The sequence below is a fragment of the Hemiscyllium ocellatum genome, chromosome 45, assembly GCF_020745735.1.
Source record: "Hemiscyllium ocellatum isolate sHemOce1 chromosome 45, sHemOce1.pat.X.cur, whole genome shotgun sequence".
NCBI classification, from domain to species: domain Eukaryota; kingdom Metazoa; phylum Chordata; class Chondrichthyes; order Orectolobiformes; family Hemiscylliidae; genus Hemiscyllium; species Hemiscyllium ocellatum.
The window spans coordinates 6,800,829-6,818,456 of NC_083445.1; the positions used below are offsets into that span (position 1 = coordinate 6,800,829).

The following is a 17,628-nucleotide window of genomic DNA, read 5'->3' on the forward strand; positions in this document are numbered from 1 at the left end:
TAGTGGGGAGAATTCTCAAATCCATTAATAAGGACTTTATAGTGGAGGATTTAGAAAGCAATGGCAGAATCAGACAGAGTTGGCATGGATTTAAGAAGGGGAAATTATGTTTGACAAATCTATTGGAATTCTATGAAGATGTAACTAGTAGAGTTGACAAGGGGAGCCAGTCGATTTGATATATTTAGACTTTCATGAAGTGTTTGACAAAATCCCACTTAAGAGATGATTGTGCAAGATTAAAGCACACAGGACTGGGGGAAGTTTATTGAGATGGATAGAAAACTGGTTTGCAGAGGGGAAACATAGAGCAGGAATTAATGGATCCTTTTCAAATTGGCAGGCAGTAACTAGTGGGGTGTTACAGGGATCAGTGCTAGAACCCCAGCTATTCACAATATATAGAAATGACTTGGACCAGGGAACAAAATGTAATATCTCAAAGTTTGCAGATGATACCAAGTTGGGTGGGAGGGTGAGGTGTGATGAGAATGCAGAGATCCTTCAGCATGATCTGGACAGGTTTGGTGAGTGAACAAATCAATGAAAGATGCAGTACAATTTGGATAAATCTGAGGTTGTTCACTTTGGAAGCAAAAGCAAGAAGACAGATTACTACCTGAATGGGTGCAAATTGGGAGAGGTGAGGGTGCAGCGGGACCTGGTTGTCCTTGTACACCAGTTGCTGAAGGTATATATTCAGGTGAGACAGGCGGTAAAGAGGGAAATGGTATGTTGGCCTTCATTGCGGGAGGTTTCGAGTCCAGGAGCAGGGCTGTGTTGTTGCAGTTATACAAGGCCTTGGTGAGGCCACCCCTAGAATATTGCGTGCAGCTTTATTGTCCTTTTCTGAGGAAGAATGCTCTTGCTCTTGCGGGAGTGGAGCAAAAGGTTTATCGGTCTAATTCCGGGGATGGTGGGACAGACGTATGAGGAAGGATTGACTAGGTTAAGATTGTTTCCACTGGAATTCAGAAGGGGGAAATCTCATAGAGACTTATAAAAGTCTAACAGGACTATACAGGCTAGATGGAGGGAGGATGTTCCCAATGGTGGGTGTGTCCAGAACCAGGGGTCGCAGTCTGACGTTTCAGGGTGGACCATTTAGGATGGAGATGAGGAGACATTTCTTCACCCAAAGAGTGGTGAGCCTGTGGAATTCATTACCACAGGAAGGAGTTGATGCCAAAACATTGAATGTATTCAAGAGGTGGCTGGATATAGCACTTAGGGAGAATGGGATCAAAGGTTATAGGGAGAAAGCAGGATTGGGCTATTGGGTTGGTTGATTAGCCATGATCATGATGAATGGCAGAGCAAGCTCGAAGGGCCGAATGGTCTCCCCCTGCCCCTATCCTCTATGTTTCAATGGATGCCTGTTGCAACAGAGAACTGAGGACAGGCAGGTCAACTTAGGGATGTAACTACTTTTTCTTAAAATCAAAGCAAAGATTTTGCAAATGTTGAGGAGTTGACACCAAAGTATTTATGTGCCTATGATATTCCCTGCAAAATGTCAGAATTCCAAATGATCCTGTCTGACATAATGTATTCAATCCACAAGCTTCTTTACTAGGAAGTCCCAGGCTGACTCAGAAAGAAAAACAGTCAGTGCTGGAAAATTAGGAAGGTGGGCATCATCTGAAGAATGTTATGACTGGCCTCCAGATAAAGGTCTCCAATTAGTTACAATTCCAGACAGAAACCATTCCACCCCAGATGGTAAAGCTCCTGGGTGAGACGAGATGAACTTCTTTATTCATCCCCTTCCTCGGTGTGTCACAACAAGCTTAATTTGAAAAAGACCCCTTGGCACACCTTTCCAAATGTATTTATGTTGGAAAAGGAACCAAATTTAACCAGGTTTTTGTAAGGTAAGGAAGAGTGAGCTTATCAGCTTCTAAATATGAGAAAAGGTAATGAAATGTGACACACACCCACATGCGCACAAACGTACACACACGTACACACACATGCATGTATACACACACGCACACACACATGCACATACACGCACACACACCCCTGTGCACACACATGCATGCATGCGCACACGCACTCACACACAACCCCACACACACCCACACACACACACACATGCATACAACACATGTGCACACACACATTCACACATGTGCAGACATACACACATGCACGCACACACACATGCCAACACACAGACACACGCAGACACAGATAGAGAGAGAGAAATGCAGTTGAGTAAAATGATCACAATTAAAATAACATGATTCAGTCTCTGGGTTCAGTGACAATTGGAGGTGGTTTGTTGCAGCTGTTATACTAGTAACACTAATGCTGATAGTGAAGCAATTGATTTTGAGATTCTGCAAGTTAGCGAACAGGCTGATGCTCTGTTTTCTGCTTCATGGTAACTTACTTAACTGACCTGGCATTAGGAACTCAGAGTGAAACACTGTTTCTTTCCCAAAGTGTAGGAATATCTCAAGGCTGTCCTCCAAGACTTCAGGAGTTAGATTAGGAGGAGAGATCATACAAATTAGGCCTGTTTTTCTCTAGAATTTAAAACATTAAAGGGTGATCTAACCGAAGTCTTCACAATATTAACTGGAAAAGGTTTGTGGATAAAGATGAACTATTTCCACTCACTGAGGCTTCTAGAACTGGAGGGCATAGTCTGAGAATTCAGACCAAACTATTCGGGAGAGATGTTAGGAAGCATTTCTACACACAAAGGGTGCTAGATATTTGGAATTCTCATCCTCAAAAGACAGTCAATGTTAGATCAGTTAATTTTAAATCCCAAGTAGATAATTTTTCGTTAAGCAAAGCTATGGGACAAAGGCAGGTATATGGAGTGGCGCCACAGACCAGTCATGGTCTCATTGAATGGTAGAACAGTCTTGAGGGGCTGAATGGCCTATATCCTGATCCTATGAATGGCTTCATGTGGTCCATGTGCCGATGGCTGAAGAAGCCAGTCAATGACAGCCAGACTCACAGATGTTCAATATGAAATGGTTGTGTTTCATTGTGAATCTGCTGTTTTCAGTGTTGGTGCCTGTTGACAAGCATAATGATGCACACTGGCCCGTGCCATTTTCCTCTGTCATCAATCCTTGTCTCTCAATGAGGAGAATCAATGTTTGAGGCCTTCCTGTCACACTGACAGACATCCCTGTTGGGAGCACTGAGCATCTTATTGGCTTTCTGGCTCTGATTAACCTTGCTATCTAGAGGCTTGTTTGGAATGTGACGGTCTTCCAACCTGTGAGTGCACCGCAAAGTGACATCGAGTGAGAAAGCTTTGGCAAACAGGGTTAAGGAGAATCCAAAGTGATTCTACAAACACATTAAGGACAAAAGTGTAACTAGGTAGAGAATAAGACTCCTTAAAGGCAGCCTATGTATGGAACGGCAGGAGATGGGTCAGATACTTGTTATGGACCAGGCTTGACCCCCTCAAAACATTTCAAAAAAGTAGCCCAGACCCTAACTTTGCCAGTTGGTTTAAGCAGGTGTGACGTGGATATTCCAGGAGGGAGCTAGCTGGTCAAACCATATAGTTTTAACCAAAACAGAAATGATTTACAAGATTACCGAATGAAACACAAACAAAAGAGGACATAATACTGAATAGCTTAACCTATCGGAAAACCCAACAGATCATACCAACATAATGATGCTGTTCCAAATGCATGCAACAATCCCCAAAAACAGACCTTGGCAGAAAAGGTAAAATCAAACACAGGGTCTTACAGGAGAGAAGTCAAAGAGAGAGTACCAGCCTGGATCTGCTTCTTTAGATCCAGCAACTAAAAAAAACAAACCAGAGAAAAGCTGAGCTGAGAGAACTGGCCACTCCCCTTTCATTGTACAAGTTGTTTTTTTTATTTGAAAGCCTGTTGCCGAAAGCAATATTCATTAGCTATAATAAAACCAGCCCTAAAACCTTTCAACTCAGACTTTTCGGAGTCTGTGTCTGTTACGACCTCTCTGACAAAAATAAAGGGCAACATGATCTTGTTAAAGGAGCAGCATGTTTACAAATGTTTTACATCAATGGGCACTGGGGAGAAGGATATGGAAGATAAAGAACTTGGAGAAATACATAGCAATATCATGAAAAGTACATATCACAGAGGAGGAGATGCTGAGTATCTTAAAATGCATAAAAGCGGATAAATCCCCAGGACCTGATCAGGTGTATCCTAGCCACTTTGTGGGAAGCTAGGGAAGTGATTGTTGGGCCCATTGATGAGATATTTGTATCATTAATGCCACGAGTTAGGAGGCAGAAGACTGGAGGTTGGCTAACATGGTGTCATTATTTAAGAAAGGTGGTAAGGAAAAGCCAAAGAATTATACACCAGTGAGCCTGACATCAATGGCAGGCAAGTTGTTCAAGGAGATCCTCAGGGACAAGATTTACATGTATTTGGAAAGGCAAGGACTAATTAGGGATAGTCAACACTGCTTTGTGCATGGGAAATCATGTCTCACCATTCTAATTGCATTTTTTGAGGAAGTGTCAAAGAGGATTTATGAAGGCTGGGTGGTGGATATGGTCTATATTGACTTCAGTAAGGCATTGAACATGGTTCCACACAATAGACTGATTACCAAGGTTAGATCACATGGATTACAGGGAGATCTAGCCATTCAGCTGCATAACTGGCTCTGTTGCTCTGTTCTGATGTCCCATGCACTCTGTGCTTGGTTAAGTCCTAGAATAGTAAATGGGGTCTGAAATGTTTACCTTTGGATCCCAACCGGGCCAAAATGTGCACTGACTCTGTCACTTTCTGATGCAGCCAAGGGTGTTAATCTCCCAGCCTAGACCATTTTAAAGATTGTGTCATCTGTGCTATGGAGATGATGAGAGGAATAATCGTTCTTCTGCCAAGGGTGTTACTGCTGAGTTGATGGGTGGAGGTTGATTAGCTCCATTGGCCAGAACAGACAGGTTCCAATGCAGTGTCACCAACAGTATGGGTTCAATTCCACACCAACTGAGAGAAGGGGGCTTAACAAAAGGGGGAGAATGGCCTCATTGGGCAGAGTAGCATCTGCTCCTTCCACCCTAGATTACTGAGGATCCCTGAAATGCCCTTTATTTAATAAATGTTAAACAAGATAATACGACTTGGCACAACAGAGAACGTACCATGTAAGTGAAGTACTTTATCTGGTTCTGGGTTGCAGCATCATCATTTCGGAGATTGAGTTGAACTGGCAGATCTTTTCCGGGATCGAGCTCTGTTTGTTGAATGCTGATATGTAAGTAGTTCTTTGAACCATACTGTGTCCTGTATGGTTGTGCCATCATACTTGCAGAGGCCTGACGGTCTTTGGGGATATTGGCAACGTTTGTTACAACCTGTATGCAATGGGATTGGTGGAGGGGAATAACAAACAACATAGTGAGAAATTTAAACTGAGGCAGTCAAGCAACTTTGCAATCTCTTCACTGTTTCACAAGTCAAAATTATTCGCATCAGAATATTAGCAAACATTTATTAGAGCAAACGCAATTTGCCACATCAGGTACAAGATCAGGAGGAGGTTCGGTTGACACCCAGTCAGATTCCCCTGATTCTGATCATCCTGCTTTTAACCTCACAGAATCACCAATGTGTTCTGGTGCAAAAGGAAGCTATCCACCTCACTGTGGGGCGGCACAGTGGCTCAGTGGTTAGCACTGCTGCCTCACAGCGCCAGGGACCCAGGTTCGATTCCAGCCTCGGGCTGTGTGGCGTTTGTACGTTCTCACTGTGTCTGCGTGGATTTCCTCCGGGTGCTCTGGTTTCCTCCCACAATCCAAAGATGTGCAAGTCAGGTGAATTGGCCATGCTAAATTACCCATAGTGTTAGGGATAAATGTGGGGAATGGGTCTGGGTGGGTTACTCTTTGGAGGGTCAGTATGGACTTGTTGGGCCGAATTGCCTGTTTCCATACTGTGGGGTATCTAATCCAATCTGTGACTGCACCAGCTTGTTGAATGAGCATTATCATCATGTGGCAGTCTCTTCCCTTTCCCATGTATCCTTACACATCATTCTTATTTTTGAGTGCTTCCATTGAACCTGCCCCCACCACATTTCCAGCCAGTACATTGGTTGTTTAAAAAATAATTCCTCACTTTATCCCCTGCGTCTTTTGCAGGTCATTTTAAATGGACTCCCTCATCCTTGTTGCTTTTACCAAGTGGGAACAGCATCACCCTCCCTTCTCTCTCCACCCCACTCATAATTTTGAAAGCCTCTATCAGATCCCCTCTCAGCCTTTTCTCACCAAGGAGAATAGTCACAACTTCTTCAATCTATTCACTATTGCTCACCACACCTGAGGTGTCAAGGTTAGAGCTCTGCGGTGCCTTCTCTTGAGAATTCTCTCACTCCTTTAAGATTTTGCCCCTCTGTTCCCCTGTGGCACAACAGGTGGCCAGAGTCTGCCATCAACACCCAATGTTTGTTTGCCTCAACCCCTATGGTGTGGCTTGCTCTTGAAGAAACTCATAAAAAGTACTCCAGCACAGTGTCTTCAGCTGTGTTGCAGTTGAGGAGGGGTGAATCAGCTCCCCTCTTTCTCACCCCACCTCAGTCGACTCTCAGTCCTGTATCATTGCCATAGAATGAAGTTGGTTCTGTGCAGACATGTAGAATCCAAACTTCACGGCCATCGAGCTTGAAGACCAAAGCTGCGTTGCTGACTCTTGTGTGGACTTGGAGCCTTCCATCACTCTCCTTGGAGGTGTTGCTTCTGAGATATGGTAATGGTCAACATCCTTGACATTGTCACCTGATAGTGATGGTGTGACCATGACTTTGTTACCATGCAATCATTACTGTCCTGCTCTCCTTGCAGAAGAACATAGACCAACGTTGGCATTGCTCAAGTTTGATATCTGCCCTACAGCACATAATACTTCAACCAACAGGGGGAGGTCATCTTCAAAGTCCAGGTCTGCCAAATGGTGATGGTATTACAGGATTCCAATCTTGGATTCCATCATTACCTTCCTCATGATGAAAGCAACAACATGTGAACAAGAGTCAGCCACATGACCCTTTGAGCCCTGCTCCACCATTCAATAAGACCATGGCTGACCTGATTTTAACTTCAACTCTACATTCCTGCCTGCCCCCAAATATCTTTCATTCCCCCTTGGCAACCGAGAGTCTATCTTCCTGTGCCTTAAAAAATAATTCAAAGATTCAGCATCCATTGCCTTTTAAGAAAGGAAATTCCAAAGACTCATAACCCTGTCAGAGGAAAAAAGGTTTCCTGAACTTTATCAGAAATGGATGGCTCCTTACTTTTAAACAATGACCCCTCCTTCTAGATTCTCTGATAAGAGGATGCATTCTTTCCACATCCACCTCATCAAGCCCCCTCAGGATCTTATATCCAGAAGTCTCTCCAGTTTTCATGCCAGCCCGCTGAAGTCCATGTGTTTTAGTGACTTCAGGAACCAGAAGATCAATGCCATACCAAGATCAATCACCATGGGCAGCTGTGTGCACGCACCTTAGAAGGGACGCTGTTTTTAAGATCATACTTAGTCCAACCTGACTCTTCTAAACTCCAGAGGATGCAGGGTCTTACTTGTGCATCACAAGGGACAAAGCCTTGGGGAATATATCCAGCCTTCTGGAATGATCCTGAAGGAGTTGGTGGTACCCATGCTGGACTTCACCGCTGCAGTTGGAGCTGTGATGTGAAAAGGTTAATAGACCACTCTGGGAAGCAGCATTGCTGTGTCAGAGTGGCTGCCAATGAATGCTTTTGAAAGCCTTCCAAGAATCAATGAATTGGACCCCAAGTGACTTCTGATGGTGTAGGTTCTGTTATGCGATACTCCCGAACATGAATATCTGCTCACCACATGATCCACAGCCCTGGAAATGTTCTATTCTTCACGAAGAGTATCGTCCGCAATGGCTTCCAGTCTGTTGAGGAACACCGTGCTGAAGACCTTGACAAGTAATGGACAGCAGTATGATGCCTGTCCATTTGTGACAATCATTGAAACTCTTCACCTTTGGCAGCTTAATGATTACCCCTCCAGTCTTCAGGGATATCCTCCACAGTCCAGGTCTTGTTGAACTGTGAGCTCAGTTGTATTTTTTTCATACAGCAACAGATCTGCTGGTGTCTCAATGATCACCTGCACCTTGTAAATATTCAGGCTCTCAAAAACTCTGACCTAGCAATTTCTCCCGACTTGGTGCTCAGCTGCTGAGTTATGGCATTGTCATTAGACTCCAAACATGCAGTGGAGACCATGGTGACAAAGAACCTCCAACAACTTTGTCCTCCCCTGAAAAACAACAAAATAAGTTCCGTGCATTCGGAATGAAGAAGGAACCTACATGCACTTATGAGTCAAGAGTGTGGCGCTGGAAAAGCACAGCAGGTCAGGCAGTATCTGAGGAGCAGGAGAATCGACAATTCCGACATAAGCCCTTCATCAGGAATGAGGGTCAGGAATAAGTGTATTTATGACATGCTATCTTTTAAAAGAACAACATTATGCAAAGTTAAAAATCACACAGCACCAGGTTATAGTTCAACAGGTTTAATCAGAAGCGCACTAGCTTTCGGAGCGATGCTCCTTCATCAGGTGATTGTAGAGGGCTCAATCGTAACACAGAATTTATAGCAAAAATTTGCAGTGTGATGTAACTGAAATTATAGTTAGAATACAGTGATAGTTTCACTTCTTTCATGTGTAAATCACAAAACCTTTTTTTTAAAGTTGCATTCTCGGGTTAGCTGTTAACAATGGTGATAGCTAGACAATATGTTGAAGGTAAAAACAATGACTGCAGACGCTGGAAACCAGATTCTGGTCAGTGGTGCTGGAAGAGCACAGCAGTTCAGGCAGCATCCAATGAGCAGTGAAATCGGGCAAAAAACATGCTGCCTGATCCAGAATATGTTGAAGGTGTTGGCCCCCTGTGTTCTCTGTCTATGACCTGATGTTTAGATTGATTCCAATCTAAAAAGTGAGATAACAGAGTTTTACATAAATTCATGCAGTTTTTGAGCTCAGAGTTCTACATGAATGTATGCAGTTTTTGAGCAAAGTGCAATGTAACTCTGCAAGTACAAATTCACCCCACAAAATAAATGTTTGTATGTGGGTCTTTGTCTGTCTGTGTGTGTCTGTCTGTCTGGGGTGGGGGTTGTGAGTGTGAGAAAGTGTGTTTATGTGTGCGTGTGTAGTGAGTGCAGTGTGTCTTACGTCTGTGAGGGGGTGCATGCTTGAGTGTTGGAGTGTGTGTGTCTATAAGGGTGTGTATGGGTGTCTGTGTGCGCATCAGCTGCAACTGACAGGGTACCATTCGTTGTTCAGTACTTCCCAGGGGCTGAAAAATTACGCCATGTTCTTTGTGACCTGCAACACATTATCAATGAGGATGAGCACCTCACCAAGACCCTCCCCACACCTCCACTACTTGCCTTTAAACGACCGCCAAACCTCAAACGGATCATTGTTTGTAGCAAACTGCCCGGCTGTCAGGACAACTCCATACAACCCTGTCACGGTGGATGCTGCAAGACGTGTCAGATTGTGGACATAGATACCACTATTACGCATGGGAATACCTCCCACCTTGTACATGGCAGGTACTCATGTGACTCAGCCAACGTTGTCTATCTTATACATTGCAGGCAAGGATGCCCGGAGGCATGGTACATTGGGGAAACCGAGCAAAGGCTACGACAACGGATGAATGGGCACCACACAACAATCAACAGACAGGAGGGTTCCCTCCCAGTTGGGAAACACTTCAGTGGTCCAGGACATTCAGCCTCGGACCTTCGGGTGACCATCCTCCAAGGTGGACTTCGGGACAGGCAGCAGAGGAAAGTGGCTGAGCAGAGGCTGATAGCTAAGTTCGGTACTCATAGGGAGGGCCTCAATCGGGACCTTGGGTTCATGTCGCATTACAGGTGATCACCATTGCACTACACACACACACACACACACACACACACACACACACACACACACACACACACACACACACACACACACACACACTCTCACATACACACAGATACAGGTACACACAGACGCGCACACAGACACCCACACACACCCTTATAGACACACACACTCCCACACTCACACATGCACCCCCTCACAAACTTAAGACACTCTGTACTCACTACACGCACACACAACACACACACTTTCTCACACTCACAACCCCCACCCCAGACAGACACACACAGACTGACAGACAAAGGCCCACATACACACATATATTTTGTGGGGTGAACTTGTACTTGCAGAGTTACATTGCATTTTGCTCAAAAACTGCATACATTCATGTAGAACTCTGAGCTCAAAAACTGCATGAATTTATGTAAAATCCTATTATCTCCCTTTTTAAGATTAGAATCAATCTAAACATCAGGTCATAGACAGAGAACACAGGGGGCCAACACCTTCAACATATTGTCTAGCTATCACCATTGTTAACAGCTAACCTGAGAATGCAGCTTTTAAAAAAAGGTTTTGTGATTTACACATGAAAGAAGTGAAACTATCACTGTATTCTAACAGATGAAAGGCTTAAAAGACAATCAATTTTTCGATGTATAATTTCAGTTGCATCACACTGCAAATTTTTGCTATAAATTCTGTGTTTCGATCGAGCCCTCCACTATCACCTGATGAAGGAGCGTCGCTCCGAAAGCTAGTGTGCTTCCAATTAAACCTGTTGGACTATAACCTGGTGTTGTGTGATTTTTAACTTTGTACACCCCTGTCCAACACCGGCATCTCCAAATCAACATTATGCAATGTTCTGACGAAGGGTCAACAGATGTGAAATGTTAACTCTGCTTTCTTCCCACAGATACTGCCAGACTCGCTGAGTTTCTCCAATAATTTTTGCTTCTTGTTATACAATGTAGGTGTAACATACTAAAATCTTTAAAATAAATCTGCATTGTAAGAGTGATGTTGAATGTAATAAAGTTTTGAATAATCTCTTTTGACCAGAGAAAGATTAGCAGAAATTAAATAGATGTGTTCAAATCATGAAGGATTTTGATAGTGAATAATGAAGATAGTTTCCACTGGCAGAATTTAGTATGATACTAAGATTTTAGTATGTTACACCTACATTACATAACAAAAAATAAACATTGCTGGAGAAACTCAGTGAGTCTGGCAGCATCTGTGGGAAGAAAGCAAAGTTAACGTATCATGTTTGTTGACCCTTCATCAGAACATTGCATCATATTGATCTTTCAAAAAACAGCATGTCAGAAATGCACTTATCCCTGAGCCTCATTCCTGATGAAGGGTTCATGTCCGAACCCTCAATTCTCCTGCTCCTCGGATGCTGCTAACCAGAGGACATAGTGAGGACTGCAGATGCTGGAGAGTTAGAGTCGATGGAAATGCACAGCAGGTCAAGCAGCATCCGAGGAACAGGAGAATCGCCATTTTGGGTAGGACACGTCATCACAGGGTTTATCAAACCGGAGGACTCAGGATTGAGGTGCTTGCTGAAGGCAGCAGAGTCGAGCTGAGACCTTTCCACCATGCTGTGGGGAGTGCATTGCATTTTACAAAAGACAGGTGGAATCAGAGTCCGGGGCACCATTTAAAAGTACATGCAGTATGTGACAGGAAATAACTTGCAGCACCAGGTAATGGGATAAATTGGGTGTCTTTTAATTGAGCTGGTCCATTTGGCGAATCTCTATTAAGGCACTCACTTCTATTGGTATGTTGCTTGCTTGTCCACCTGTGTTTATTGACACCCTGGCATGACCATTAGCTTCTGTCCTGGAAGTATACTTTCCATCCTTGGTCATCATTGGGATTCCACTGGCTGGTGAACCATCAGGATTTGTTACTTGGACCTCAGATAAAAAAGGAAGAGATAAATTAAAGAGAAAAAAAACACCTTTATTCTATTCCTATGTAAAGATATATAGTTAGGGTTTAGAAAGAAAGGATGAGGTGAATGGGGAGGTTTGTACCACTAAATCAAATGGCATTCCAGGCTTGTAATACTTGGAAGTCTTGGTGAATGATATGGTGTACGGGGAGGTGACTATTTTTATTCCTGTTTTTTCTGCTTCGACCATGTCACTACCTAAATCAGAAAGCAAAAAGGAAATTTTAAAAATTGTACACGGTGTTTCACAAAATACCAGAAGTCAAATGCTGCTGCTATGGGCTTACCAAAACAGAACACAGTTACTTCCACCAATGTTCTGCTCTCACAGGAAATAAACAGAGAATACAATCGATGAGGACAAGTTAGACAGAAGGGTCTGTTTCCATGCTGTACATCTCTATGACTCTGTGACAACTTGGTCATAAATGACTAAAATTACTTAAGGAACTGCGTGGGCAGCACGGTGGCACAGTGGTTAGCACTGCTGCCTCACAGCGCCTGAGACCCAGGTTCAGTTCCTGACTCAGGCGACTGACTGTGTGGAGTTTGCATGTTCTCCCCGTGTCTGCGTGGGTTTCCTCCGGGTGCTCCGGTTTCCTCCCACAGTCCAAAAATGTGCGGGTCAGGTGAATTGGCCATGCTAAATTGCCCGTAGTGTTAGGTAAGGGGCAAATATAGGGGTATGGGTGGGTTTCGCTTCGGCGGGTCGGTGTGGACTTGTTGGGCCGAAGGGCCTGTTTCCACACTGTAAGTAATCTAATCTAATTCGAACCTAGCTGGCCCTATTTAAAACATACACTAACTGGCTTCTTGCAAATTCAATATTTTATGATAAAAAACATTCCCTCCTTTGCTGCGAATGGTGACACAATGGGAATAATCAACTAGGCAGAAGTGGGTACTGCAGATGCTGGAGATTGGAGTCTAGATTAGAGTGGTGCTGGAAAAGCACAGCAGGTCAGGCAACATCCGAGTTGCAGGAAAATCGACGTTTCGGGCAAAAGCAGATTCCTGACGAAGGGCTTTTGCCCGAAACATCAATTTTCCTGCTCCTCAGATGCTGCCTGACTTGCTGTGCTTTTTCAGCACCACTATAATCTTGACTCAATTGAAGTAGACGAGTAATCGAGGGGCACACATTCATTCTCCAAAGGCAGGAGTTCAAAGGCTGCCTTCGCAGCTGGGGAACTTAAAGTTGGTGAGTGAATAAATGTGAAATAAAGATGCTTGTCCCATTAGTTGGAAAGGTTCTTTACAGGGTGATATGTGACACCAGTTCTGTAACAGTGTGGTGACTCTTAACTCCTGCTGAAGCACTTGATCTGTATTAAAACCCTGACGCTCCAGTTGAAGCCCCACAGGGACTGGCAATAGTTCAAAACAATAACGCACCAATTGATTTTCAAAGTCCTTTTGGGAAAGCGAAGAAATGCTAGCCATGACCAGCTGAGCTCACATCCCAAGAACAAATAACTTAAAAAGCTTTCTTTTAAATATGACTTCTTGCCTGGAGGAATGTAGCACAATTTGTAGACCATTTGCAATCAGGAGAACCTTGTAACTTTGTTCTGAGAGCGTGGTTAGTTCTGTGAGCCAAACCTGATCTACATGAATCAGTTCGGGATTGACAGGTATCAAAACTATCGGCTGTCGGGGAGGACCTCTCAATGAAGTTTATATTTCCCTAATCTTTTGCGCTGGTCCATCGGTTATAATCAGACTGTATGGACATTAGGAGGATCGACAAGTAGTGAGTTACAAATCACCAAAAAAAAGGCTTGCTCTGTGCAGGAGACAGTAAGGGCTGCAGACAGTAAGGGTTTCACCTGGGGAGCTGACAGCAGATTGGCCTCCATCTTGACTTCACCGGCTTCAAAATACCTCCACATCCAGTCTCTCCCATGTCCACACACCACCCCCCCGACCTCACCTAACCTGCCCATCTTCCTACTCACCTACCCACTCCACCCCTCCCATTAACCAATCACAATAACCCCCTACCTGTATCTACCTATCACCATCATACCTACTTTTCCTCCAGCCCCACCCCTTCCCTTAATGTACGTCAGGGCTCCCTCCTGCTCCCCATTCCTGATGAAGGGTTTCAGCCTGAAACATTGACTTTCCCGCTCCTCGGATGCTGTCTGACCAGCTGTGCCTTTCCAGCCTCATATCTATAGAGTCATTGCTCTTTGGAGAGATTGTGTAGCTTTCTACTCCCTAGAATTTCAAGAAGGGTTGGCACGGTGGCTGAGTGATTAGCCCTGCTGCCTCACAGTGTCAGGGACCCGGGTTTGATTCCAGCCTCGAGCGACTGTCTGTGTGGAGTTGACACGTTCTCTCCATGTCTGCATGTGTTTCCAAAGGCTGCTCCAGTTTCATCCCATGGTCCAAAGATGTGTAAGTTGGATGGATTGGCCATGCTAGGTTGCCTTGTAGTGTCCAGGGATGTGTAAATTTGGTGGATTAACAATACAGACTCGCATGGATAGATTGGGATGTTCTTTGGAGAATCAATGCAGACTTGATGGGCCAAATGGCCTCTATCTGTGTTGTAACGGATTAATGAATGAAGGATGTTCTCCAGCTGAGGCATATAAAGTCCTTTTTCCAGGAATGCAAGAACCAGGGTCTATCTTTTTACTTCAGATTTAGTAATTAAACTGGAACAGAATAATAGCTTTGCCACTTAGAATTGAAATGAAGTTAAATTTCTTCATTTCCAAAGATAAGAGTTTTTGGAATTGCCCCAGTGCAATCAGCAGTTTCTATATCCATGGTGGCTCAGTGGTTAGTGCTGCTGCCTCACAGCGCCAGGGACCCACGTTTGATTCCAGCCTCAGACAACTGTCTGCTTGGGTTTCCTCCCGTCCAAAGATGTGTAGGTCTGGTGAATTGGAAATAGTGTTCAGGGATGTGTAGGTTAGGTGCATTAGACAGAGGTAAATTTAGGGGAATGAGTCTGAGTGAGGTAGTCTTCGGAGGATTGGTGTGGACTTGTTGGGCCAAATGGCCTGTTTCAACACTAGGGAATTCTATGAAAGAGATCAGATAAACGTGAAGAGGGAATTCAGCTGAGGCAGGTCAATCACGAAGGGATTGAATGGCGGACTTAGTTACAAGGATTAAGACCCATGCCAGCTCCTGTTTGTTTGGCTCTTACAAAGTTATGACAGATGTATATGGAATGATGTATACATTAGCAGAGATATTAATGACTCAATCATGCTTAGATATCTTCATCGCATGTACAAGAACCGTAGTAAGCTGCATGAAGCCTACATACCTGAATGTGTTATGACACTAACAGCAATATAGATTGAGCATCCCACAAATTCATAAATGTTGGGAAAGCTGGCATTCAAATCTCTGCTCGTCAGGGAAGCAGCTCCTCGGCCATCTGTAATCTGATATTAAATACTTTAGATCAGGAAAGAGCCCAACAATTAGTGCAGAACCTTATCAAATACATTATTCAATAGCTTTCTAATGTTCTGATGTGTGCCCAGTGTACCTGTTGAAAAGTTCACTCCACACTAGGTCCAGGATATTTAGAGTCTGAAAGCATTGCACAGTGTGATTGACTTTTTACCCTGGTTTTAAATCCTGTACAATGGGTCCCCAATTCACAAATGTCTGACTTACAAATGTTCACACTTACCATTGTGGTCGCACTTAGGGGTGTAATTTTAAAGATTTGACTTAGAACATAGAACAATACAGCGCAGAACAGCCCTCGATGTTGCGCCGACCTGTGAACTATTCTCAATTCGTCCCCCTACACTATCCCAAAATCATCCATGTGCATATCTAAGGATTACTTAAATTTCCCTAATGTGGATGAGTTGACTACATTAGCAGGTAAGGTATTCCACGCCCTTACCACTCTCTGTGTAAAGAACCTGCCTCTGACATCTGTCTTAAATCTATCAGCCCTCAATTTGTAGTTATGCCCCTTTGTACAAGCAAACACTTCTCGTATTTATGAATGATTATTCTACATTGTCCTGCACATACAAACTGACTTGTGAATGGACTAAAGTATGGAACCTGTTCACAACCCAGAGACTGTCAGTAGTCCTTCAATATAAGTATCCTTTACCATTGCAATGTTTCCTCATGAAGTGAAGTTACCTACTTAGTTAATTCTTCAAACCCCTGAGGTTTTTTATTTGTATTAGTTGGGTAAATCCCACATTTGTAATATTCCAGTAATCTTTTGCTTTTTCACTTACAGCGACTGATTGAAGTGATGATGGAATGGCTATCCTTTCACCATCCTTCATTATTCCAAACATAACGAATGCACGACCCTCAACAGGCTTTCCATAAGTGAATCTAAAGATGAGAAAATAGAACTGTTAAAATGGTCACTGGAACCAGCTTGCTGGAAAGCTGGTCTCTGAAGGAAAAATACTAACCTTGCAGTGATTGAAACATCCAATTTCGTATCATCAACATAAAAAAACTTTTGTTTCGACTCCAGGGCAACTTCAAAACTCGGTAACACTATCAAAACAAACCAAGTCAAAACAATATTTAAAATATGACAATTACTGACTGATTCTCATGCTCTCATAACTTCAGACATGGCATGTCAATTTTGAACAGATGATACCCAGTAAAATTTTACCACAGTCAGAATTTGTGTGCTCCTTGTTTACTGATTATGGTCACTACGCTGGTATGTAGATACATGGCAACACTTCCATATGTAAGGTCTTATCAAAGCCTACTCACCATCCTGATTTATAATTATTATATGTGATTTGGTATATAAATGTCACTTTTTATTTATTTATTATAATTTTTTTTAATATATATATAATATAATATTATAATATAAATATTTATTAATGTCACTTATTTTAGAACCTGCTGTTTAAACTAGTGGCATATGGGTTTGAACTGCTCTTCTGAAGGGGTTTAATAATCTTAGATTACTTACAATGTGGATTCAGGCCCTTCCGACCAACAAGTCTCCACCGATCCTCCAAAGAGCAACCCACCCAGACCCATTCCCCTACCTTTACCCCTTCACCTAACACTACAGGCAATTTAGCATGACCAGTTCACTTAACTTGCACATTTTTGGACTGTGGGAGGAAACCAGAGGAAACCCACGCAGACACGGGGAGAATGTGCAAACTCCACACAGACAGTTGCCTGAGGCAGTAATTGAACCCGGGTCTCTGGCGCTGTGAGACAGCAGTGCTAACCACTGTGCCACCGTGCCACCTGTAATCAACTTGTAACTATTTAATTTGCCAGAAAGTGACTTCTTTTAATAAAAGTCTAGCCGATATGGCGAATGAGAATTAGTTTATATCGGAAGAGTTTTGGACGAACAATGTAAACAGCAGAGTACATGAAGATTCTGGATTATTCTGTGGAAGAACCCTCTTATTTTTAAACTATGACTCTTGTTATTGACCTGACACTATGGGCTGGATTTAATGGAAGCAATCAGTATGTAGTTTGTCTCGGGACATAGTTTGACAGCAGAGGGACCCCAGGGGCAGATGTTTCACCTGCTGGGAGAGGTTGACTGGAGGTAGCAGTGGTATCAAGCAGCAGTGCCACTGGGAGGGCAGTGGCTGCTGCTGGTATGGCAGTCATTGCCCAATCATTATCATGTGCTGGGCATGGATGTGTGTTGGCAGGGGGTTAGAATGCCAGGGCTGAAGCTGTGGGAGCAGGAAGATGAGGGTC

General features: G+C 43.5%; 1 protein-coding gene across 1 annotated transcript in view; it reads right to left on the bottom strand.

The window, feature by feature from the left end:
- Positions 1 to 17,628, bottom strand: part of LOC132835853 (complement C3-like) — a 142,535-nt gene that overhangs the window by 102,300 nt on the left and 22,607 nt on the right. Inside the window, 6 exon segments of the mRNA XM_060854949.1 lie at positions 5,147 to 5,359; positions 11,729 to 11,875; positions 11,996 to 12,111; positions 15,203 to 15,323; positions 16,152 to 16,254; positions 16,338 to 16,425. Of these exon segments, the coding sequence (XP_060710932.1) occupies positions 5,147 to 5,359; positions 11,729 to 11,875; positions 11,996 to 12,111; positions 15,203 to 15,323; positions 16,152 to 16,254; positions 16,338 to 16,425 (788 nt within the window).